The sequence below is a fragment of the Manacus candei genome, unplaced genomic scaffold, assembly GCF_025592945.1.
Source record: "Manacus candei isolate 608988 ecotype Guabito, Panama unplaced genomic scaffold, ASM2559294v1 h1tg000404l, whole genome shotgun sequence".
NCBI lineage: Eukaryota > Metazoa > Chordata > Aves > Passeriformes > Pipridae > Manacus > Manacus candei.
In genome coordinates this window covers 7,501-33,413 of record NW_026138452.1, presented here as the reverse complement: position 1 = coordinate 33,413, position 25,913 = coordinate 7,501, and the positions used below count along the sequence as shown (strand labels likewise).

General features: G+C 58.7%; 2 protein-coding genes and 1 long non-coding RNA gene across 4 annotated transcripts in view; 2 read left to right on the top strand and 1 right to left on the bottom strand.

Moving 5' to 3' along the window:
* Window positions 1-274: 274 nt before the first annotated feature.
* LOC127465477 (rootletin-like) lies at window positions 275-12,486 on the top strand. Its single transcript, XM_051775988.1, has 5 exons — window positions 275-371; window positions 2,966-3,463; window positions 7,453-7,904; window positions 10,108-10,210; window positions 12,076-12,486. The coding sequence occupies exons 2-5, from the start codon at window positions 2,974-2,976 to the stop codon at window positions 12,357-12,359; spliced, it is 1,329 nt and encodes a 442-aa protein (XP_051631948.1). The 5' UTR covers window positions 275-371; window positions 2,966-2,973; the 3' UTR covers window positions 12,360-12,486.
* Window positions 12,487-19,245: 6,759 nt separating this feature from the next.
* Window positions 19,246-19,972, top strand: LOC127465476 (uncharacterized). Of its 2 annotated transcripts, XR_007902220.1 has the most exons (4): window positions 19,246-19,303; window positions 19,429-19,506; window positions 19,715-19,776; window positions 19,859-19,972. It is a non-coding gene; the product is annotated as an uncharacterized LOC127465476 (long non-coding RNA). The 2 variants fall into 2 exon arrangements; XR_007902219.1 differs by lacking the exon at window positions 19,246-19,303 and having other exon boundaries at window positions 19,393-19,506.
* A 170-nt stretch (window positions 19,973-20,142) lies between these two features.
* The window catches only part of LOC127465478 (zinc finger protein 182-like), a gene marked incomplete at its 5' end in the record, with an annotated part of 8,109 nt that continues 2,338 nt past the window's right edge, over window positions 20,143-25,913 (bottom strand). The window contains 4 exon segments of the mRNA XM_051775989.1: window positions 20,143-20,242; window positions 20,669-22,536; window positions 22,949-22,987; window positions 22,990-23,187. Of these exon segments, the coding sequence (XP_051631949.1) occupies window positions 20,905-22,536; window positions 22,949-22,987; window positions 22,990-23,187 (1,869 nt within the window).

Sequence of the window (25,913 nt, the reverse complement as noted above, 5' to 3'; positions counted from 1 at the left end):
GGTGAATGGGGTCCTGGCAGGGTAAATGAGACCCCGAGGGGATAAATGAAGGCCCTGAGGGGGTAACTGGGGTCCTGAGGGGTGAATGGGGTCCTGGCAGGGTAAATGAGGCCCTGAGGGGATAAATGAAGGCCCTGAGGGGGTAATTGGGGTCCTGGAAGGGTCAAAGAGGGCCCTTTGGGGGAGCAACCGAGGTCCTGGCAGGGTGCAGGAGGCTCCTGAGGGTGCGGGCGAGGCCGTGGCAGGGCCGGGTCAGGGTCGGGGTGTGGCCCTTGGGTGCCCTCGACACCCCCGGGCGCTGTGGGTGCCACGGGGACGGTGCCACGGGGACAACGTTGGGGACAGCGTTGGGGACAGCGGAGCCTCCACAGGTGGGAGAGGGGGGGACCCCCAAAAAACCCACCCGGGGGGGGTCCTGGAAGGGGAAAAGGGGATTTTTTTGGGGGGAGGGGGGATCCCCCGAGGCCTCGGGGTGGGAAAAGGGAAGTGGAAGGTTCTGGAAGCTGCCGGGGAAGGGGGAGGGGAGGGCTGGGACCCCCAAAACGTCGGGGACCCCCCCCCCCAAAACCGCTGGGACCCCTCAGATCCCTGGGGAGACTCACCCGGGACCCCCCCCAAAACCTCTTGGGAGCCTCAGCTGGGCACCCGGGACCCCCCAAATCTTTGGGGAGACTCACCCGGGACCCCCCAAAAACCTCTTGGGACCCTCCCCTGGGCACCCGGGACCCCCAAATACCTCTTGGGACCCCCAAAATCCCTGGGGAGACTCACCCGGGACCCCCCAAAAACTTCTTGGGACCCTCCCCTGGGCACCTGGGACCCCCCCAAATACCTCTTGGGACCCCCCAAATCCCTGGGGAGACTCAGCCGGGACCCCCCCAAAACCTCTTGGGACCCCCCCAAAAGCCCTAGGAAACCTCACCCTGGACCCCCCAAAAACATCTTGGGACCCTCCCCAAAAGCCCTGGGACCCCCCCAGGACCCCCCAGGACCCCGAATATCCCCTGGAGCCCACCCGGGACCCTCCCAGGACCCCCCAAAATCCCTGGATCCCCCCCAAACCTCCCCCACTGTGTCCCCTCCAGGACCCCCCAAAACCCCTGGGGTCCCTCCCCAAGACCCCTGGGACACTCCCAGGACCCCCCAGGACCCCCAGCCCCCCAAATCCACCTGGAGCCCACCCGGGACCCCTCCCCAAGACCCCTGGGAACCCCCCCATGACACCCAGGACCCCCCAAAATCCCTACAGCCCCTTCTCAAGACCCCCGAGACCCCCCCAGGACCCCCCAACCCCCCAAATATCCCCCAAAACCCACCCGGGACCCTCCCAGGACCCCCCAAAATCCCTGGATCCCCCCCAAACCTCCCCCACTGTTTCCCCCCCAGGCCCCTCCATGGCCAACCAGGACCCCCCAAAACCCCTGGAGACCCTCCCCAAGACCCCTCTGATCCTTTGGACTCCCCAAACCCCCATACCCTCCTGTGACCCCTCCCCAAGACCCCTGGGACCCCCCCCATGACACCCAGGACCCCCCAAAATCCCTGGATCCCCCCCAAACCTCCTCCCTTTTGTCCCCCCCCAGGCCCCTCCATGGCCAACCAGGACCTCGTGATCCCCCTGCAGCCCCTCCTCAAGACCCCCGAGACCCCCCCAGGACCCCCCAACCCCCCGAATATCCCCCGAAACCCACCCGGGACCCTCCCAGGACCCCCCAAAATCCCTGGATCCCCCCCCAAACCTCCCCCACTGTGTCCCCTCCAGGACCCACCAAAACCCCTGGGGTCCCTCCCCAAGACCCCTGGGACCCTCCCAGGACCCCCCAGCCCCCCGAATCCCCCCTGGAGCCCACCCGGGACCCCTCCCCAAGACCCCTGGAACCCCCCATGACACCTAGGACCCCCCAAAATCCCTACAGCCCCTCCTCAAGACCCCCGAGACCCCCCCAGGACCCCCCAACCCCCCAAATATCCCCCGAAACCCACCCGGGACCCTCCCAGGACCCCCCAAAATCCCTGGATCCCCCCCCAAACCTCCTCCCTTTTGTCCCCCCCCCAGGCCCCTCCATGGCCAACCAGGACCTCGTGATACCCCTGCAGCCCCTCCTCAAGACCCCCGAGCCCCCCCCAGGACCCCCCAGCCCCCCGAATATCCCCCGGAGCCCACCCGGGACCCTCCCAGGACCCCCCAAAATCCCTGGATCCCCCCCAAACCTCCCCCACTGTGTCCCCTCCAGGACCCACCAAAACCCCTGGGGTCCCTCCCCAAGACCCCTGGGACCCTCCCAGGACCCCCAGGTCGCACCAGCCCCCCAAATCCCACCTGGAGCCCACCCGGGACCCCTCCCCAAGACCCCTGGGAACCCCCCATGACACCCAGGACCCCCCAAAATCCCTGGATCCCCCCCAAAACCTCCTCCCTTTTGTCCCCCCCCCAGGCCCCTCCACGGACACCCAGGACCCCCCAAAACCCCTGGAGACCCTCCCCAAGACCCCTCTGATCCTTTGGACTCCCCAAACCTCCGATACCCACCTGGGACCCCTCCCCAAAACACCTGGGACCGCCCCAGGACCCCCCAAAATCCCTGGATCCCCCCCAAACCTCCTCCCTTTTGTCCCCCCTCAGGCCCCTCCATGGCCAACTAGGACCTCGTGATCCCCCTGCAGCCCCTCCTCAAGACCCCCGAGCCCCCCCCAGGACCCCCCAGCCCCCCGAATATCCCCCAAAACCCACCGGGGACCCCCCCAGGACCCCCCAAAATCCCTGGATCCCCCCCCAAACCTCCCCCACTGTGTCCCCTCCAGGACCCACCAAAACCCCTGGGGTCCCTCCCCAAGACCCCTGAGACCCCCCCAGGACCCCCCAGGTCCTCCCAGCCCCCCAAATCCCACCTGGAGCCCACCCGGGACCCCTCCCCAAGACCCCTGGGACCCCCCCCAAAACCTCCTCCCTTTTGTCCCCCCCCAGGCCCCTCCATGGCCAACCAGGACCTCGTGATCCCCCTGCAGCCCCTCCTCAAGACCCCCGAGACCCCCCCAGGACCCCCCAGCCCCCCGAATATCCCCCGAAACCCACCGGGGACCCTCCCAGGCCCCCCCGAAAGCCCCCCGGAGGTGGCCCGGGCGCGGGACGCGCGGCGACGGGCGCTGCGGGCGCTGGTGACCCTGGCCCAGGCCGCCTCGGAGCGCCCGGAATCCTTGGAAGCGGCGCTGGAGGAAGCCGGGAAGGCGGCCCAGGAGGCCGAGGGGGCTCTGGGGGAGCTCCGGGGGGTCCTGGAGGAGGCCGAGGGGGCTCTGGGGGGCTCGGCGGCGGCGGCGGCGGACGAGGACGACGGGTTGTTCCGGAGGCTCGGGGACGAGGCCGAGGAGGCGGCCGAGGAGATCCGGGGGGAGATGGAGCGGCTCCGCAGGCGCCGGAGGCTGCTCGAGGTGGGGCAGGGCCTGGCCGTGCTGCTCAGCCCCATAAGTGAGTGAAAAAAAAACCAGTACGGACCAGTATAAACCAGTATGGAGCGGTATAAACCAGTATGGAGCGGTATAAACCAGTATAAACCAGTACGGAGCAGTGGGGACCAGTATGGACCAGTATGGAGCAGTGGGAAGCTCTATAGACCAGGAGAGACTTTCCCCTGCCCTGGCCAATATGGACCAGTATAAACCAGTATGGAGCAGTACGGAGCAGTGGGGACCAGTATGGACCAGTATGGAGCAGTGGGGACCAGTACGGACCAGTATGGAGCAGTGGGGACCAGTACAGACCAGTATGGAGCAAGGGGGACCAGTATGGACCAGTATGGAGCAGTGGGACCAGTATGGAGCAGTGGGGACCAGTATGGACCAGTATGGAGCAGTGGGGACCAGTACAGATCAGTATGGAGCAGTGGGGACCAGTATGAACCAGTATGGGCCAGTATGGACCAGTATGGACCAGTATGGAGCAATGGGACCAGTATGGAGCAGAGGGGACCAGTATGGACCAGTATGGAGCAGTGGGGACCAGTATGGACCAGTATGGAGCAGTGGGGACCAGTATAGACCAGTAGGAAGCTCTACAGACCAAGGGAGACTTTCCCCTGCCCTGACCAGTATGGACCAGTATGGAGCAGTGGGGACCAGTATGGACCAGTATGGAGCAGTTGGACCAGTATGGAGCAGTGGGGACCAGTATGGACCAGTATGGAGCAGTGGGGACCAGTACAGATCAGTATGGAGCAGTGGGGACCAGTATGAACCAGTATGGGCCAGTATGGACCAGTATGGACCAGTATGGAGCAATGGGACCAGTATGGAGCAGAGGGGACCAGTATGGACCAGTATGGAGCAGTGGGGACCAGTATGGACCAGTATGGAGCAGTGGGGACCAGTATAGACCAGTAGGAAGCTCTACAGACCAAGGGAGACTTTCCCCTGCCCTGACCAGTATGGACCAGTATGGAGCAGTGGGGACCAGTATGGACCAGTATGGAGCAGTTGGACCAGTATGGAGCAGTGGGGACCAGTATGGACCAGTATGGACCAGTAGGAAGCTCTATAGACCAAGAGGGACTTTCCCCTGCCATGACCAGTACAGACCAGTATGGACCAGTATGGACCAGTATGGACCAGTGGGAAGCTCTATAGACCAAGAGAGACTTTCCCCTGCCCTGACCAGTATGGAGCAGTATAAACCAGTATGGAGCAGTGGGGACCAGTATGGACCAGTATGGAGCAGTGGGGACCAGTATGGACCAGTACAGAGCAGTGAGGACCAGTATGGACCAGTATGGAGCAGTGGGAAGCTCTATAGACCAAGAGAGACTTTCCCCTGCCCTGACCAGTATGGAGCAGTGGGGACCAGTATGGACCAGTACGGAGCAGTGGGGACCAGTATGGACCAGTATGGACCAGTGGGAAGCTCTATAGACCAGGAGAGACTTTCCCCTGCCCTGACCAGTATGGAGCAGTATAAACCAGTATGGACCAGTATGGAGCAGTGGGGATCAGTATGGACCAGTATGGAGCAGTGGGGACCAGTATGGACCAGCATGGAGCAGTGGGACCAGTATGGAGCAGTGGGGACCAGTACAGACCAGTATGGACCAGTATGGACCAGTAGGAAGCTCTATAGACCAAGAGAGACTTTCCCCTGCCCTGACCAGTATGGACCAGTATGGACCAGTATGGACCAGTGGGGACCAGTATGGAGCAGTGGGGACCAGTATGGACCAGTATGGACCAGTATGGACCAGTATGGACCAGTATGGACCAGTGGGAAGCTCTATAGACCAAGAGAGACTTTCCCCTGCCCTGACCAGTATGAACCAGTATGGACCAGTCTGGAGCAGTTTAGTTGAGTGGGGACTACTGGGAGGGACTGGGATGGCACTGGGGACACTGGGATGGTGGCACTGGGATGGCACTGGGGACACTGGGATGGGGACACTGGGATGGGGACACTGGGATGGCACTGGGGACACTGGGATGGCACTGGGATGGCACTGGGATGGCACTGGGGACACTGGGGACACTGGGATGGCACTGGGATGGCACTGGGGACACTGGGGACACTGGGATGGGGACACTGGGATGGTGACACTGGGATGGCACTGGGGACACTGGGATGGTGACACTGGGATGGGGACACTGGGATGGCACTGGGGACACTGGGATGGTGACACTGGGATGGGGACACTGGGATGTGGACACTGGGATGGGGACACCGGGCTGTCCCTGTCCCCACAGTGTCCCTGGTGACACTGGGATGGCACTGGTGACACTGGGATGTCACTGGTGACACCGGGGTCCTCTGTCCCCACAGTGTCCCTGGTGACACTGGGGTGGTGACACTGGGATGGCACTGGTGACACTGGGATGTCACTGGTGACACCGGGGTCCTCTGTCCCCACAGTGTCCCTGGTGACACTGGGGTGGTGACACTGGGATGGCACTGGTGACACTGGGATGTCACTGGTGACACCGGGGTCCTCTGTCCCCACAGTGTCCCTGGTGACACTGGGATGGCACTGGTGACACTGGGATGGCACTGGTGACACTGGTGCCACATCCCTGTCCCTGTCCCCGCAGTGTCCCTGGTGACACCAGTGTGTCCCCTGTCCCCTCAGTGACCCTGGTGACACTGGGGTGGTGACACTGGGATGGCACTGGTGACACTGGGATGGCACTGGTGACACCGGGGTCCTCTGTCCCCACAGTGTCCCTGGTGACCCGTCCCTGTCCCCTGTCCCCTCAGTGACCCTGGTGACACCGGGGTGTCCCTGTCCCCACAGTGTCCCTGGTGACACTGGGATGGCACTGGTGACACCGGGGTGTCCCCTGTCCCCGCGGTGTCCCTGGTGACACTGGGATGGCACTGGTTACACTGGGGTGGCACTGGTGACGCTGGGATGGCACTGGTGACACTGGGGTGGCACTGGTGACACTGGGGTGTCCCTGTCCCCGCGGTGTCCCTGGTGACACTGGGGTGGTGACACTGGGATGGCACTGGTGACACTGGGGTGGTGACACTGGGCTGTCACTGTCCCTGTCCTCTTATTGTCCCTGGTGCCATTGGGATGGTGACATTGGGGTGTCCCTGGTGACACTGGGGTGTCCCTGTCCCCACAGTGTCCCTGGTGACCCTGGTGACATGTCCCTGTCCCCGCAGTGTCCCTGGTGACACTGGGATGGCACTGGTGACACTGGGGTGTCCCCTGTCCCTGCAGTGTCCCTGGTGACACTGGGGTGGTGACACTGGGGTGTCCCTGTCCCCACAGTGTCCCTGGTGACCCGTCCCTGTCCCTGTCCCCGCGGTGTCCCTGGTGACCCCGGGCTGTCCCTGGTGACCCTGGTGACACGTCCCTGTCCCCGCAGTGTCCCTGGTGACCCCGGGCTGTCCCTGGTGACCCGTCCCTGTCCCTGGTGACCCGTCCCTGTCCCTGTCCCCACAGTGTCCCTGGTGACCCGTCCCTGTCCCCTGTCCCCGCAGTGTCCCTGATGTCCCCACAGTGTCCCTGGTGACCCGTCCCTGTCCCCTGTCCCCGCAGTGTCCCTGGTGTCCCTGGTGCCACATCCCTGTCCCCTGTCCCCTCTGTGTCCCTGGTGACCCCAGGATGACCCTGGTGGCCCGTCCCTGTCCCCTGTCCCCGCAGTGTCCCTGGTGACCCCGGGCTGTCCCTGGTGACCCTGGTGACACGTCCCTGACCCCTCAGTGTCCCTGGTGACCCGTCCCTGTCCCCTGTCCCCGCAGTGTCCCTGGTGACCCCGGGCTGTCCCTGGTGACCCCAGGATGACCCTGGTGCCACATCCCTGTTCCCTGTCCCCACAGTGTCCCTGGTGACCCGTCCCTGTCCCTGTCCCCACAGTGTCCCTGGTGACCCCAGGCTGACCCTGGTGACCCGTCCCTGTCCCTGTCCCCGCAGTGTCCCTGGTGACCCCAGGCTGACCCTGGTGACCCGTCCCTGTCCCCTGTCCCCGCAGTGTCCCTGGACTGGACCCGCCAGGCCCTGGGCGTGTCCCCCGAGGGCCACCTGGTCCCGCTGCTGGCGGCCTTGGCCGTGTCGTGCCAGGTGGCCCTGCAGGGCCTGGGGACATCGTGGCGTCACCTGGCCGAGGCCAAGCGCCACCAGCGCCGGCTGGCCCTGCAGCTCCGCGCCCGCGCCGACCACATCAGCGGCGTCAAGGCCACCCTGGAGGCCACCAGGGCCACCGCCCGGGCCACCGGCACCGCCCTGGAGCGGCTGCGGCCGGTGGCCAGGCACCTGAGGAGGTTGGTGGCCGCCGCGGAGGTGGACGGGAAGATGTCTGAGCTGCTGGGGACGCCCCCGGGGACACCCTCGCAGAGCAGGAAGGTGCTCGGGGACATCGTGAGGGACCTGGAGATGCCGGGGCAGGACCCGGAGGTGGCCGAGGTGGCTCGAGCGTTGAAGGAGGTGGTGGCACGGGGGGCGGGGGCAGGGGAGGGGTAGGGGGCCTTGGGGGACACCGGGGTGTCCTCCCGGGCCACCTTGGGGACATTGGAAGGGTCCTGGGGACATCGGGGTGTCATCTGGGCCACCTTGGGGACACTGGGAGGGATCCTGGGGACATCGGGGTGTCATCTGGGCCACCTTGGGGACATTGGGAGGGTCTTGGAGACATTGGGGTGTCACCTGGGCCACCCTGGGGACACCCTGGTGTCCCCTGGGCCACTTTGGGGACATTGGGACGGTCCTGGAGACATTGGGGTGTCCCCTGGGCCACTTTGGGGACATTGGGAGGGTCTTGGAGACATTGGGGTGTCCCCTGGGCCACTTTAGGGACATTGGGAGGGGTCCTGGGGACATCGGGGTGTCACCTGGGCCACCTTGGGGACACCCCGATGTCCCTCCTTTGGGGACACCAAGACAACCCTGATGTCCCTCTGCCACTTTGGGGACACCCCGATGTCCCCTGTGCCACTTTGGGGACACAGGGAGGGGTCCTGGGGACATTGGGGTGTCACCTGGGCCACCTTGGGGACACCCTGGTGTCCCCTGGGCCACTTTGGGGACATTGGAAGGGTCCTGGGGACATCGGGGTGTCACCTGTGCCACACTGGGAGGGGTCCTGGAGACATTGGGGTGTCCCCTGGGCCACCTTGGGGACACCCCGATGTCCCTCCTTTGGGGACACCAAGACAACCCCAGTGTCCCCTCTGCCACCTTGGGGACACCCCGGTGTCCCCTGGGCCACTTTGGGGACACAGGGAGGGGTCCTGGGGACATCGGGGTGTCACTTGGGCCACCTTGGGGACACCAGGGTGTCCCCTGGGCCACTTTGGGGACATTGGGAGGGTCCTGGGGACATCGGGGTGTCACTTGGACCACCTTGGGGATGCCCCGATGTCCCTCCTTCGGGGACACCAAGGCCACCCCAATGTCCCCTGTCCCACCTTGGGGACACTGGGAGGGTCCTGGGGACACCCCGATGTCCCCTCTGGGAACCCCCCGATGTCCCCAGGTCCCCCTGATGTCCCCGAGGTGTCCCCACTGGTGGCCTCGGTGTCCCCACACCGGGGTGTCCCCAAGGTGGCCCAGGGGGACATCGGGGTGTCCCCAGGTTGTCCCCAAGGTGGCCCGGGGGACAGCGGGGTGTCCCCCGGGGGGGTGGTGTTGGGGACATCGAGGGGGGACATTGGGAGGGTTTGGGGACACTGGGGGGACATCAGGGAAGGGCGACACTGGGGACCTGTTGGGGACACTCTTGGGGACCCCGGGGACACTGTTGGGGTCCTTTTAGGGACACTTGGGGGGACACTGGGGTCCTGCTGGGGACCCTGAGGGGACACTGGGGTCTGTGGGGTCCTGTTGGGGACCCCAAGGGGACACTGGGGACACGAGGGGGTCCCCTGAGGGCTGAGGGACCCTCTGGGGGACACTGAGGGGACACTGGGGTCATTTTGGGGACACTGAGGGGACACTGGGGACACGAGGGGGTCCCCCTGAGGGCTGAGGGACCCCGTTGGGGACACCGAGGGGACACTGGGGTCATTTTGGGGACACTGAGGGGACACTGGGGGTCATTTTGGGGACACTGTTGGGGACACTGGGGACACTGTTGGGGTTTCCCCGAGGGCTGTGGGACCCTGTTGGGGACCCCGAGGGGACCCTGGGGTCATTTTGGGGACACTGAGGGGACACTGGGGTCCTGTTGGGTTCACTGTTGGGGACACTGGGGACACTGTTAGGGTCCCCCTGAGGGCTGAGGGACCCCGTTGGGGACCCCGAGGGGACCCTGGGGTCATTTTGGGGACACTGAGGGGACACTGGGGTCCTGTTGGGTTCACTGTTGGGGACACTGGGGACACTGTTAGGGTCCCCCTGAGGGCTGAGGGACCCCGTTGGGGACACCGAGGGGACACTGGGGTCATTTTGGGGACACTGAGGGGACACTGGGGTCATTTTGGGGACCTCGAGGGGACACTGGGGTCATTTTGGGGACACGGAAGGGACCCCGCGGGGTCAGGGGGGCCCCCCCCGAGGGCGGTGTCCCCTCCCGGCGACAGATGTTCGTCCCCTCCCTCCCTCCCTCCCTCCCTCCCCCCCCCCGGGCCGGGCCCGGCCCCTCGTCCTGTCCCCGCCCCCCCCGGAGTTTTCCCCCCCGGGTCCCCCCCAGTGTCCCCCCAGAGCGGCCCGAGGTGTCCCCGGAGCCACCCCAAGTGTCCCCGACGTGTCCCCAAGTGCCACCCGCGGCCATGGAGACCCCCGGGAGCGCCCAGGTGGGACAATCCCGGCACGGGGGGGGGACACGGGGGGGGCACGGGGGGGGCACGGGGGGCAGGGGGGACAGGGGGGGTGGCACAGGGGGCAGGGGGGGACACGGGGGGCTGGTGAAGGGGACAGAGGGTGGCAAAGGGGATGGGGGGTGGCAGGGGGGACAGGGGGTGGCAGGGGGGACCGGGGGGGACACGAGGGGAAGGGGGGACAGGAGGAGGGGACAGGGTGGCAGGGGGGTGGCAGAGGGGACAGGGGGGTCAGAGGGGACAGGGGGGTCAGAGGGGACAGGGAGTGGCAGGAGGGTGTCAGAGGGGACTGGGGGGTGGCAGGAGGGAAGGGGGGTCAGAGGGGACAGGGGGGTGGCAGGAGGGTGGCAGGGGGGACAGGGGGATCAGAGGGGACAGGGGGTGGCAGGGGGGTGGCAGGGGGGAAAGGGGGGTCAGAGGGGACAGGGGGGTGGCAGGAGGATGTCAGAGGGGACAGGGGGGTGGCAGGGGGGAAGGGGGGTCAGAGGGGACAGGGGGGTAGCAGGAGGGTGTCAGAGGGGGCAGGGGGGTGGCAGGAGGGTGTCAGAGGGGGCAGGGGGATCAGAGGGGACATGGGGGTGGCAGGGGGGTGGCAGGGGGAAAAAGGGGTGGCACAGGAGACAGGGGGTGACGGGGGGGCAGGGGGTGTCAGAGGGGACAGAGGGTGGCAGGGGTGGCAGGGGGTGGCACAGGGGGTGCCAGGGGATGGCACAGGGGACAGGGGGTGGCAGGGGTGGCAGGGGTGGCAGGGGTGGCAGGGGGGTGGCAGGGGTGGCAGGGGTGGCAGGGGGTGGCAGGGGCTACAGGGGGGGTGGCAGAGGGGACAGGGGACATGAGGGGACGGGGGGACATTAGAGGGGGACAGGGGGGCAGGGGGGTGGTAGAGGGGACGGGGGTGGCAGGGGTGGCAGGGGGTGGCAGGGGGGACAGGGGGACATGAGGGGACGGGGGGACATTTTGAGGGTGGCAGGGGTGGCAGGGGGGTGGCAGAGGGGACGGGGGTTCAGAAGGGACAGAAGGTGGCGGGGGGACAGTGGGGTGGCAGGGGGGTGGCAGAGGGGACAGGGGGGATGGGGGGGCAGAAGGGATCGGGGTGGCAGGGGGGTGGCAGAGGGGACAGGGGGTGGCAGAGGGGGACAAGGGGACAGAGGGAAGTGGGGACAGGGGGTGGCACAGGGGATGGGGGGACTTTGGGGACAGGGAAGGGGGTGACAGGAGGGTGATGGGGGGGGGGGAGGGGGTGGCAGAGGGGACAGAGTGGGGGGGTGTCCCCGGAGGGGGCAGGAGAGACCTCCAGGGAGGGGACAAGGGGGACACTCAGGAGGGGACAAGGGACAAGAGGGACCCCAGGAGGTGACAAGGGGTCCTTGGGAGGGGACAGGGGGGACACTGAGGAGGGGACAAGGGACAAAAGTGTCCCTTGGAGGTGACAAGGGGGACACAGGGAGGGGACAAGGGGGACACTGAGGAGGGGACAAGGGACAGGGGGGGTCCTTGTGGGGGGGACAAGGGGGATCCCAGGAGGTGACAAGGGGGACCCCAGAAGGGGACAGGGGGACCCCAGGAGGGAACAGGGGGACCCCAGAAGGGGACAGGGGGACCCCAGGAAGGAACAGGGGGACCCCAGGAGGTGACAAGGGGGACCCCAGAAGGGGACAGGAGGACCCCAGGAGGGAACAGGGGGACCCCTGGGAGGTGACAAGGGGGATCCCAGGAGGTGACAAGGGACCCCCGGGAGGTGACAAGGGACCCCCGGGAGGTGACGAGGGCCCCCCCAGGCTGTCCCCAGCGCCCCGGCTTGTCCCCGTCACCTCCCCCGTGTCCCCGTCGTCCCCCGGCAGCAGCGACTGGAGCAGCTGGTGACCACCGTGGCCGCCCTGCACGACCTGGGCACCGTCCTGGGGGCCACCCCGGGCGACGTGGCGCTGGCCCCGGGGGTGCCGTCGCTGCGCCAGGCCCTGGGGGCCTTCGCCGACGGCCTCACCCGCGCCCTGGACCCGCCGTGTGCCTTCCCCCTCAGCCGCCTCCTCGCCCGGGCCGCCGCCGACGCCACCGCCCTGGGCGACCGCTGGCCCAAGGTGGTGGCCGAGGCCGGGGCGTGGCGGGACCAGGTGGCCGCGGCTGAGGCCGCCTGGGCCGGGCTGAGCGGGCGGGCGGCCGAGCTGGGCGAGCTGTGCCAGGCCGCGGCCGCCAAGGCCGACGGCGCCCGGCGGGGCCTGGCGGCCGCCGTGGCGCAGCTGGAGGCCAACCGGGCCCGGTGCCGCGACGAGCGGGGCGACCTCCTGGCCGCCGCCCGGCGGGTCCTGCTGGCCACGGGCAAGGACGAGGCGGCCGAGGCGGCGGCCGAGCTGGAGGGGCGGCTGTGCCGGAGCGGGGCCGGGCTGGGCGAGGCCGCCGAGGAGCAGCCGGGGCTGGCGGAGGAGGTGAAGGAGGCCGCGGCGGAGGCCCGGCGGGCCCGGCGGGCCGAGAAGGCCGCGGGGCCGCTGCGGCGCTTGGCGGCCGCGTGCCGCGGCGCGCTGGAGCTCCACCGGGGCATCCTGAGGGACGTCCGGGCCGCCGTGGAGGCCGCCGAGGCGGCCGCCGGCGGTCAGGGCGTCCCCGAGGCGGCGGTGGCGGCGGCGGCGGCGGCCGAGCGGGCGTGGGCGGCCGTGGGCAGCCTGGGCACGCGGTACCTGGACGGCGTGGCGGGCGAGGCCCGGCAGCTCCTGGACGGGGGCGGCGGCGCCGGGCCCGCGGCGGCCGAGAGGATCCGAAGGGCCAGGGGGGACATCCCGGGGCTGCTGGAGGGGCCGTGAGGGCGCCGGGGGGGCGGCGGCGGGCGGGGGGACGTCACCGGGGGCGGTGTGATGTCATGGGGGGTGGTGTGACGTCATCGGGGGCGGTGTGATGTCATTGGGGGCGGTGTGATGTCATTGGGGGTGGTGTGATGTCATCGGGGGTGGTGTGATGTCATGGGGGGCGGTGTGATGTCATGGAGGGTGGTGTGATGTCATGGGGGGTGGTGTGATGTCATCGGGGGTGGTGTGATGTCATGGGGGTGGTGTGATGTCATCAGGGGTGGTGTGATGTCATTGGGGGTGGTGTGATGTCATGGGGGTGGTGTGATGTCATCGGGGGTGGTGTGATGTCATTGGGGGTGGTGTGATGTCATCGGGGGTGGTGTGATGTCATTGGGGGTGGTGTGATGTCATGGGGGGTGGGGTGATGTCATCGGGGGCGGTGTGATGTCGTTGGGGACACGATGACATCACCAGGGTCAACAGTGACATCACTGGGGATGCTGTGGTGTCATCGGGGGTGGTGACATCACTGGGGACGCTGTGACATCATCGGGGACGCTGTGGCGTCATCGGGGGTGGTGACGTCACTGGGGACGCTGTGACGTAATGGGGGTGGTGACGTCACTGGGGACTCTGTGACGTCATCGGGGATGCTGTGACGTCACTGGGGACGCTGTGACATCATCGGGGACGCTGTGACATAATCAGGGGCACCGTGGTGTCATCGGGGATGGTGACGTCACCGGGGATGCTGTGACGTCATCGGGGACGCTGTGACATCATCGGGGACTCTGTGGCGTAATCGGGGATGGTGACGTCATCGGGGACGCTGTGACGTCACTGGGGACGCTGTGACGTCATCGGGGACGCTGTGGTGTAATCGGGGATGGTGACGTCACCGGGGACGCTGTGACATCATCGGAGACCTTGTGACGTCACCGGGGATGCTGTGACGTCATCGGGGAGGATTCCGAGCCCCGGGATCCGGGACATCCGGCCTCGGCCCCGGGGGGGACTTTGGGGTTGATTTGGGGGTTTTCGGGGGGAGGGTTTTTTTTCCTCAATAAACGGGATTATTTTGGGATTTTCCGCGTTTTCGGATGGTTTTTTGGGGAATTGTTTGGGGTTTGGGGTCGGGGGTCCCTCATTTGGGGTCGGGGGTCCTTTATTTGGGGTCGGGGGTCCTTTTTTTGGGGTCAGGGGTCCTTTATTTAGGATCGGGGTCCCTCATTTGGGGTCGGGGGTCCCTCATTTGGGGTCGGGGGTCCCTCATTTGGGGTGGGGGATCCTTTATTTGGGGTCGGGGGTCCTTTATTTGGGGTCGGGGTCCCTCATTTGGGGTCAGGGGTCCCTCATTTGGGGTCGAGGGTCCCTCATTTAGGATCGGGGTCCCTCATTTGGGGTCGGGGGTCCTTTATTTGGGGTCGGGGGTCCCTCATTTGGGGTCAGGGGTCCTTTATTTAGGATCAGGGTCCCTCATTTGGGGTCAGGGGTCCCTTATTTGGGGTCGGGGTCCCTCATTTGGGGTCGAGGGTCCTTTATTTGGGGTCGGGGTTTCCTTATTTAGGATCGGGGGTCCCTCATTTGGGGTCGGGGTCCCTCATCTGGGGTCGGGGGTCCCTCATTTGGGGTCGAGGGTCCCTCATTTGGGGTCAGGGGTCCTTTATTTGGGGTCGGGGGTCCCTTATTTGGGGTCGGGGGTCCTTTATTTGGGGTCGGGGGTCCCTCATTTGGGGTCGGGGGTCCCTCATTTGGGGTGGGGGGTCCTTTATTTGGGGTCGGGGGTCCTTTATTTGGGGTCGGGGTCCCTCATTTGGGGTCAGGGGTCCCTCATTTGGGGTCGGGGGTCCCTCATTTAGGATCGGGGTCCCTCATTTGGGGTCAGGGGTCCCTCATTTGGGGTCAGGGGTCCCTCATTTAGGATCGGGGTCCCTCATTTGGGGTCTGGGGTCCCTCATTTCGGATCGGGGGTCCCTCATTTGGGGTCAGGGATCCTTTATTTGGGGTCGGGGGTCCCTCATTTGGGGTCAGGGGTCCCTCATTTGGGATCGGGGTCCCTCATTTGGGGTCGGGGGTCCCTCATTTGGGGTCGGGGGTCCCTCATTTGGGGTCGGGGTCCATTCCCGGCTCCCTCCGCTCATTTTCCGGGCCTTAATTGGGATAATAATTAACTAATTAACTAATTACCCCCCTCCCCCCCTTTCCCTCCTCCCGAGGCCCCTCCCTCCAGCGGGGGTGGGGGGAGGGGAAATTCCCGGGAATTCCCGGAGGCGCTTCCGGGATGGGGGGGGGGGGGAGGGGCTGGAACATTCCAGAGGGATTTTGGGATGGGGGGGGGGGGGGGGGCGGGGCTGGGATCGGGATTGGGAATCCCTCGGGGATTTAGGGGGGGATGGGGGATTTGGGAACACCCGGGATTTGGGGGTTATGTGGGATTTGGGAACATCTGGGACTGGGAATCCTTGGGATTTAGGGCCGATTTGGGATTTGGGAACATCTGGGACTGGGAATTATTGGGATTTAGGGCTGATTTGGGATTTGGGAATATCTGGGATTTGCTGTTATTTGGGATTTGGGAACATCTGGGACTGGGAATCCTTGGGATTTAGGGCCGATTTGGGATTTGGGAACATCTGGGACTGGGGATTGTTGGGGATTTGGGGGTTTATTTGGGATTTGGGAATATCTGGGATTTGGGGGTTTATTTGGGATTTGGGAATATCTGGGATTTGCTGTTATTTGGGATTTGGGAACATCTGGGACTGGGAATCCTTGGGATTTAGGGCCGATTTGGGATTTGGGAATATCTGGGATTGGGAATCCTTGGGATTTAGGGCCGATTTGGGATTTGGGAATATCTGGGACTGGGGGTTTATTTGGGATTTGGGAACATCTGGGATTTGCTGTTATTTGGGATTTGGGAACACCTGGGACTGGGAATCATTGGGGATTTAGATTTCATTTGGGATTTGGGAACATCTGGGATTCGCTGTTATTTGGGATTTGGAACTCCATGGGATAGGGAATTATTAGGGATTTGGGGGTTCATTTGGGATTTGGGGATATATGGGATTGGGATTTATTGGGGATTTAGGGTTTATTTGGGATTTGGGGGTTCATTTGGGGTTTGGGGATATCTGGGATTGGGAATCACTGGAGATTTAGGGGTTTTCTGGGATTTGTTATTATTTGGGATTTGGGAATATCTGGGATTGGAAATTACTGGGGATTTAGGGATGATTTGGGATTTGGGACCGCACGGGATTTGGGATTTGACATTTGGAATTAGCCGGTAGCTGGAATTCTTTGGGATCATTTGGGACTATTTGGGATTTGGACCGACATGGGATTTGGGAATTGTCTGGGATCATTTGGGTTTATTTGGGATCTGGGACCATTTGGGATTTGGAATGAGGTGAGATTTGAGCTTCGGTGTTATTTGGGATTTCGGCTTTATTTGGGATTTGGAACCACGCGGGATTTGGGATTTGAGCTCGGGGGCCATTTGGGATTTGGGATCATTTGAGGCTATTTGGGATCATTTGGGATCATTTGGGACCATTTGGGGTTCGGGACTGTTTGGAATTTCGGACCATTTGGGATTTGGGACCATTTGGGGTTCGGGACTGTTTGGAATTTCAGACCATTTGGGATTTGGGACCATTTGGGACCATTTGGGACCATTTGGGACCATTTGGGATTTGGGATCATTTGGGACCATTTGGGACCATTTGGGATTTGGGACCATTTGGGGTTCGGGACTGTTTGGAATTTCGGACCATTTGGGATTTGGGACCATTTGGGACCATTTGAGATTAGGGATCATTTGGGACTGTTTGGGGTCATTTGGGACTGTTTGGGATCATTTGGGACTATTTGGGACTGTTTGGGATTTGGGACCCCTCGGGATTTGGGATCCTCCGGGATTTGGTCTCGGCTGTTGGGAATGAGCCCCGTTCCTTGGGGAAGGGGGGAAGGCTCTGGAAAATCCCTTTAACTCTCCCCCAATGGGATCAGCTTCGGGTTAATCCCCATCTTTGGCACCCGCCGGGGCCGCGCCCAATTCCCGGGAATTCCGGGGCCGGGCTGGAATTTGACCCCGGAGGAGCCGCCGGAGCAGCCGAGGGAGCCCCAATTCCCGGGATTTGTTCTCCTTTGGGATTTGGGAACATGTGGGACTGGGAATCGTTGGGGATTTAGGGGGGATTTGGGATAGTCTGGGATTTGTTGTTATTTGGGATTTGGGAATACGTGGGACTGGGAATCGTTGGGGATTTAGGGGGGATTTGGGATCAGCTGGGATTTGTTGTTATTTGGGATTTGGGAACATGTGGGATTGGGAATTATTGGGGATTTGGGATTTGGGATCAGCTGGGATTTGTTGTTATTTGGGATTTGGGAACATGTGGGATTGGGAATTATTGGGGATTTGGGGGTGATTTGGGATCATCTGGGATTTGTTATTATTTGGGATTTGTTATTATTTGGGATTTGTTATTATTTGGGATTTGGGAACACCTGGGATTGGGAATTTTGGGGATTTGGGGATGATTTGGGATCGGGGGTTTATTTGGGATTTAGGAACACCTGGGAATTATTTGGGATTTAGGAACACGTGGGATTGGGAATTATTGGGGATTTAGGGGTGATTTGGGATCGGGGGTTTATTTGGGATTTGGGAACACCTGGGATTGGGAATTATTGGGGATTTGGGGGTGATTTGGGATCAGGGGTTTATTTGGGATTTAGGAATACCTGGGAATTATTTGGAATTTTAGGGATTTGGGGGTTCATTTGGGACTGGGGGTTTATTTGGGATTTAGGAACACCTGGGATTGGGAATTATTGGGGATTTGGGGGTGATTTGGGACTGGGGGTTTATTTGGGATTTGGGAACACCTGGGATTGGGAATTGTTGGGGATTTGGGAACACCTGGGATTGGGAATTATTTGGGATTTAGGAACACCTGGGATTGGGAATTGTTGGGGATTTAGGGGTGATTTGGGACTGGGGTTTTATTTGGGATTTAGGAATACCTGGGAATTATTTGGGATTTGGGAACACCTGGGATTGGGAATTTTAGGGATTTGGGGGTTCATTTGGGATTTGGAGTTTATTTGGGATTTGGGAACACTTGGGATTGGGAATCATTGGGAATTTAAGGGTTCATTTGGGATTTGGGAATATCTGGGATTGGGAATTACTGGGGATTTAGGGGTTTATTTGGGATTTGGAACCACGTGGGATTTGGGATTTGAGTTCAGGGACCATTTGGGATTTGGGATCATTTGGGACTATTCGGAATAATTTGGGACTGTTTGGGACCATTTGGGATTTGGGATCATTAGGGATTGATGGGAACCCAGGGATATTCTGGATTAATTAGGGATTGATGGGATCCCACGGATATTATGGATTAATTAGGGATTAATTAGGGATATTATGGATTAATTAGGGATTGATGGGAACCCAGGGATATTCTGGATTAATTAGGGATTGATAGGATCCCACAGATATTATGGATTAATTAGGGATTAATTATGGATGTCATGGATTAATTAGGGATTGATGGGATCCCACAGATATTATGGATTAATTAGGGATTAATTAGGGATATTATGGATTAATTAGGGATTGATGGGAACCCAGGGATATTATGGACTAATTAGGGATTAATTATGGATATTGTGGATTAATTAGGGGTAAATGTTTTACCCGCTGTCGTTACAGGGAAATTAATTGTTAATTATTTACCCACGGGCGTTACGGGCTAATTAATTATTGCCGTGAACCCCGGACATTGCGGGCTAATTAAGTGTTAATTATTTACCCGCGGGCGTTACGGGCTAATTAATTATTACCGTGATCCCCGGACATTGCAGGCTAATTAAGTGTTAATTATTTACCCGCGGGCGTTACGGGCTAATTAATTATTGCCGTGAGCCGCGGGCACTGCGGGCTAATTAGGGGTAATTAGCGCTAAAAGGGGACGACGGGTGAACGTCTGACCACGCCCCTCCGCTCATGCCCCGCCCCCTCCCGATGCCACGCCCCCTTCCTCCTTGGCCCCGCCCCCAAGCAGCGCAGCCACGCCCCCGTTTGACTCTTTTTTAATCCATGAAAAAAGAAACCAAAAAAAACCAAAAATGGACAAAAATGGGGGGGGGAGTGGCACCTGGGGGGGTCACGTGGGGTCACAGACACGGGGGGAGGGGCCAGGGGTGTTTTTGGGAGGTCTCAGGTGTGTTTTTGGGGGGTCCCAGGTGTGTTTTGGGGTATCTCAGGTGAGTTTTGGGGGGTCCCAGGTGTATTTTGGGGGTCCCAGGTGTGTTTTGGGGTATCTCAGGTGAGTTTTGGGGGGTCCCAGGTGTATTTTGGGGGTCCCAGGTGTGTTTTGGGGTATCCCAGGTGAGTTTTGGGGGGTCCCAGGTGTGTTTTGGGGTATCTCAGGTGAGTTTTGGGGGGTCCCAGGTGTATTTTGGGGGTCCCAGGTGTGTTTTGGGGATCCCAGGTGTATTTTGGGGGGTCCCAGGTGTGTTTTTGGGGGGTCCCAGGTGTGTTTTGGGGTCTCAGGTGTGTTTTGGGCTATCCCAGGTGTATTTTGGGGACTTTCAGGTGGGTTTTGGGGTATCCCAGGTGTGTTTTGGGGTATCCCAGGTGTATTTTGGGCTATCCCAGGTGTGTTTTGGGGGGTCCCAGGTGTGTTTTGGGGTATCCCAGGTGTATTTTGGGGGTCCCAGGTGTGTTTTGGGGAGTCCCAGGTGTGTTTTGGGGGTCCCAGGTGAGTTTTGGGGTATCCCGGGTGTCTTTTGGGGTATCCCAGGTGTATTTTGAGGGTCTCAGGTGTATTTTGGGGGGTCTCAGTTGTGTTTGGCAGGTTCCAGGTGTGTTTTGGGGGGTCCCAGGTGCCCCCTGGCAGTGCCCGCGGTGCCGCACGAAGCTCTCCCTGTATCCTGGGTGTCCCCTATCCCATTCCCTGCCCCATTCCCGTCCCCTACCCCATTCCCCGTGCCCCCTGTGCCCCCTGGCAGTGCCCGCGGTGCCACACGAAGCTCTCCCTGTATCCCGGCTGTTTCCCTGCCCCATTCCCGTCCCCTATCCCGCTCCCTGCCCCATCCCTGCCCCTGGCAGTGCCCGCGGTGCCGCACGAAGCTGTCCCTCCACACGAAGCGGCGCTGGCAGGCGGGGCAGGTGTAGGGACACGTGTAGGGACACCCGGGGCTCTCCCTGCCCCATTCCCAGCCCCATTCCCGTCCCCTACCCCATTCCCTGTGCCCCCGGTGCCCCCTGGCAGTGCCCGCGGTGCCACACGAAGCTCTCCCTGTATCCCGGCTGTTTCCCTGCCCCATTCCCGTCCCCTACCCCATTCCCTGTGCCCCCTGCGCCCCCTGGCAGTGCCCGCGGTGCCGCACGAAGCTGTCCCTCCACATGAAGCGGCGCTGGCAGGCGGGGTAGGTGTAGGGACACGTGTAGGGACCCCGGGGCTCTCCCTGCCCCATTCCCGTCCCCTATCCCATTCCCTGTGCCCCCTGTACCCCCGGCAGTGCCCGCGGTGCCGCACGAAGCTCTCCCTGCCCCATTCCCTGCCCCATTCCCGTCCCCTATCCCATTCCCTGTGCTCCCTGTGCCCCCTGGCAGTGCCCGCGGTGCCACACGAAGCTCTCCCTGCCCCATTCCCTGCCCCATTCCCGTCCCCTATCCTGTTCCTGGTGCCCCCTGGCAGTGCCCGCGGTGCCGCACGAAGCTGTCCCTGGATCCCAGGTATCCCGGGTGTCCCCTATCCCATTCCCTGTGTCCCCTATCCCGCTCCCTGCCCCATCCCTGCCCCCTGGCAGTGCCCGCGGTGCCGCACGAAGCTCTCCCTGGATCCCAGGTATCCCGAGTGTCCCCTATCCCATTCCCTGTGCCCCCGGCGCCCCCTGGCAGTGCCCGCGGTGCCGCACGAAGCTGTCCCTCCACATGAAGCGGCGCTGGCAGGCGGGGCAGGTGTAGGGCCGCAGCCCCGTGTGGGTTTTCATGTGCTCGGTCAGGTGGTGCTTCATCTTGAAGTGCTTGCGGCACTGGGGGCAGCCGAAGGGCCGCAGGTCCAGGTGCATGTTGACGTGCCGCTCCCGCATGGAGCGGTGGGAAAAGGCCTTCCCGCAGTGGCACAGGTACAGTTTGTGCCCGCCCGGCGCCGCCGGAGCCGCCGCGGGGGACGGGAAGGGCCGCGGCGGCGGCGGAGCCGGGAAGGGCGCCGGGAATTCTCCCGCCCCGGAGGGCTCGCACAGGTTGACCTGCTCGGCGCTCCCGCGGGTTATTCCGGCTCTTCCCGGCGTCGTCTCCTCGCTTCCCGGGGAAATCCCGGCTCTCCCGTGAGTTATTTCCTCATTTCCATGGGATATCCCAACTCTTCCATGAGTTATTTCCTCGTTTCCATGGGATATCCCAACTCTTCCATGAGTTATTTCCTCGTTTCCTTGGGATATCCCGACCCTTCCATGAGTTATTTCCTCGTTTCCTTGGGATATCCCGACTCTCCTGTGAGTTATTTCCTCATTTCCACGGGATATCCCGACCCTCCCACGAGTTATTTCCTCGCTTCCGTGGGAAATCCCGACCCTCACGTGCATTATTTCCTCGTTTCCGTGGGAAATCCCGACCGTCCCGTGCGTTATCTCCTCGTTCCCGTGGGATATCCTGACTGCCCCGTGCGTTATCTCCTCGCTCCCGGGGGAAATCCCGGCCCTTCCGTGCGTCATCTCCTCGTTTCCAAGAGATATTCCAACTCTTCCATGAGTTATCTCTTCGTTTCCGTGGGAAATCCCGACTCTCCCGTGCATTATTCCCTCGTTTCCGTGGGATAATCTGGCTATTCCGTGAGTTATCTCCTCGTTCCCGTGGGACATCCCGACTCTCCCAAAAGTTATTTCCTCGTTTCCGTGGGAAATCCCGACTGTCCTGTGCGTCATTCCCTCGTTCCCGCGGGAGATCCCGACGCTCCCCTCCTTCCCGCCGTTCCCCGGCGCGGCCCCGCGGCTCGTCCGGGATTCCCCCGCCTGTTCCCGCGGCTCAGCCCGGCGTTCCCCCGCCCGGACCGGGCGCCTCCGGGGGACTTCCTGGCGCCGCTTCCCTGGGCGATCCCGACGCTTCCATGAGAAATTCCACCACTTCCATGGGCAATTCCACCACTTCCATGAGAAATTCCACCGCTTCCATGAGAAATCCCACTGTTTCCCTGGGCAATCCCGATGCTTCCATGGGCAATTCCGCTGCTTCCCTGGGCAATTCCACCACTTCCCTGGGCAATTCCACCACTTCCATGGGCAATCCCGATGTTTCCCTGGGCAATCTCGATGCTTCCCTGGGCAATTCCACCACTTCCCTGGGCAATTCCGCCACTTCCCTGGGCAACTCCACCACTTCCCTGGGCAATTCCGCCACTTCCCTGGGCAACTCCACCACTTCCATGGGCAATTCCACCACTTCCCTGGGCAATCCCGATGCTTCCCTGGGCGATCCCGCCGCTTCCCTGGGAGGTTCTGTCACCTCCACGTGCCGCCCCCTCGTTCCCCCGGGCGGATCCGCGGCGCTTCCCGCGGGCGATCCCGCTTTTCCCGCCGCTCTTCCCGCCTCCCGCCGCCGCCCCGCCGCTCCCCTCGCCCATCCCGGCCATCCCGGCGATCCCGGCCATCCCGGTGCCCTCGTTTTCCCGGGAAACCCCCTCCACCGGCGCCGGCACCGGCGGCTCCTCGTCCTCCTCGCAGGTGAGCACCAAGTCCTGCTGGAGCCACTCCCTCTTGACGCGCATCCAGCCCTTCCTCGGCCCTTCCTCCTCCTCCTGCTCCTCCTCCTCCTCTTCCTCCTCCTCCTCCTCCTCCTCTTCCTCGCTCCCCGCTTTCCCCGCCGGGAATTTGGGCTCGGTGCTGCTGGGCGACTGGTCGTCGTCCCCGCCGGCGTTCCCGGCGGCGTCCCCGGGGTTCCCGCCGTCGCTCCCGGAGCTGCCGGAGCAGCTCGGTGCACTTGTCCACGATGTGCCACATCTGCAGGACGCTGCCCACCGTCAGCAGGTTGACGATGTCGGCGGGGGCCGCGCTCAGCCGGCCCGTGTAGGCCGAGCCCAGGACCACCCCGAAGGCCACCGGGTCCATCACGTCCGGCAGCACGATGGAGTCCAGGTTCTTCAGCAGCACCTGGGGAAAAAAACCGAATATTAACCCTTTTTATTTGATATTTTATATAAAAATATATTTATATTTATTTTATATATATATAAATAATATATATAATATATAATATAATAATATAATATATATAAAATAATATATATTATATTATATATATTATATATATATAATATATAAATATAAATATATATATTATATAATATATATTATATATATATATATATATAATATGTATTACACCGGGTCCAGCACCATGGAGTCCAGGTTCTTCAGCAGCACCTAAAATGGGGGGAAAAGGGAATATCAACCATATCAACCCTTTTTATTTGATATTTTATATATTTTCTGTGTCACACCGCCGGGTCCATCACGTCGGGGCAGCACGATGGAGTCCCAGGTTCTTCAGCAGCACCTGGGGGAAATAAAGGGAATATCAACCCTTTTTATTTGATATTTTATATATATATATATTTATATTTATTTTATATATATATATATATTTATAATATATATATTATATGTATCACACCGGACCGGGTCCATCACCATTGAGTCCAGGTTCTTCAGCAGCACCTAAAATGGGGGGGAAAAGGGAATATTAAGCCCTTTTTATTTGATATTTTATATATATATGTATATTTATATTTATTTTATATATATAGAAATAATATAATATAATAAATATATAATATAATAATATGATATATAAATAATATATATTATATTATATACATATAATACATATATAGTATATATAATAAATATAAATATATATATTATATAATATATAATATATATATATATAATATGTATTTATAATATATATATATATAATATATATATATATATAATATGTATTACACCGGGTCCAGCACCATCGAGTCCAGGTTCTTCAGCAGCACCTAAAATGGGGGGAAAAAGGAAATATCAGCTCTTTTTATTTGATATTTTCTGTATTACACCGGGGTCCAGGTTCTTCAGCAGCACCTGAGAGGGAAGAAAGGAAATATTAACCCCTTTTATTTGATATTTTATATATTTTCTGTGTCACACCGGGTCCATCACATCCGGCAGCACGATGGAGTCCAGGTTCTTCAGCAGCACCTAAAATGGGGGGGGAAAAGGAAATATCAACCCTTTTTATTTGATATTTATTATATATATATATTTATATTTATTTTATATATATATAAAATAATATAATATCTATTATATATAATATAATAATATAATATATAAAATAATATATATTATATTATATATTTTTATATATATATAATATATAAACATAAATATATATATTATATAATATATAATATATATATATATTATTATATATATATATATTATATGTATTACCACGGGGTCCAGCACGATGGAGTCCAGGTTCTTCAGCAGAACCTAAAATGGGGGGGAAAAGGGAATATGAACCCTTTTTATTTGATATTTATTATATATATATATTTATATTTATTTTATATATATATAAATAATATATATAATATAATATAATAATATAGTATATATAAAATAATATATATTATATTATATATATTATATATATATAATATATAAATATAAATATATATATTATAAAATATAATATTATATATATATATATATATATAATATGTATTACACCGGGGTCCAGCACCATCGAGTCCAGGTTCTTCAGCAGCACCTAAAATGGGGGAAAAGGGAATATCAACCCTTTTTATTTGATATTTTATATATTTTCTGTGTCACACCGGGTCCATCACGTCCGGCAGCACGATGGAGTCCAGGTTCTTCAGCAGCACCTGGGGAAATAAAGGGAATATCAACCCCTTTTATTTGATATTTTATATATAAATATATTTATATTTATTTTATATATATATATATAATATATATATTATATGTATCACACCGGGTCCATCACCATTGAGTCCAGGTTCTTCAGCAGCACCTGAAATGGGGGGGAAAAAGGGAATATTAACCCTTTTTATTTGATATTTTATATAATATATATATTTATATTTATTTTATATATATAAAATAATATAATATATATAATATATATAATATAATAATATAATATATAAAATAATATATATTATATTATATACATATAATACATATAATATATATAATAAATATAAATATATATATTATATAATATATAATATATATATATAATATATATATATATAATATGTATTTATAATATATGATATATATATAATATATATATATATATAATATGTATTACACCGGGTCCAGCACCATCGAGTCCAGGTTCTTCAGCAGCACCTGAAATGGGGGGAAAAAGGAAATATCAGCTCTTTTTATTTGATATTTTCTGTATTACACACGGGGTCCAGGTTCTTCAGCAGCACCTGAGAGGGAAGAAAGGAAATATTAACCCCTTTTATTTGATATTTTATATATTTTCTGTGTCACACCGGGTCCATCACGGTCCGGCAGCACGATGGAGTCCAGGTTCTTCAGCAGCACCTAAAATGGGGGGAAAAAGGAAATATCAACCCCTTTTATTTGATATTTATTATATATATATACATATATATATATATTTATATTTATTTTATTTATTTATTTATATATATATATTATATATATATATATATATAAAATATATATATTATATGTATTCCACCGGGGTCCAGCACGATGGAGTCCAGGTTCTTCAGCAGCACCTGGGAAAAAAACCAAATATCAACCCTTTTTAATTT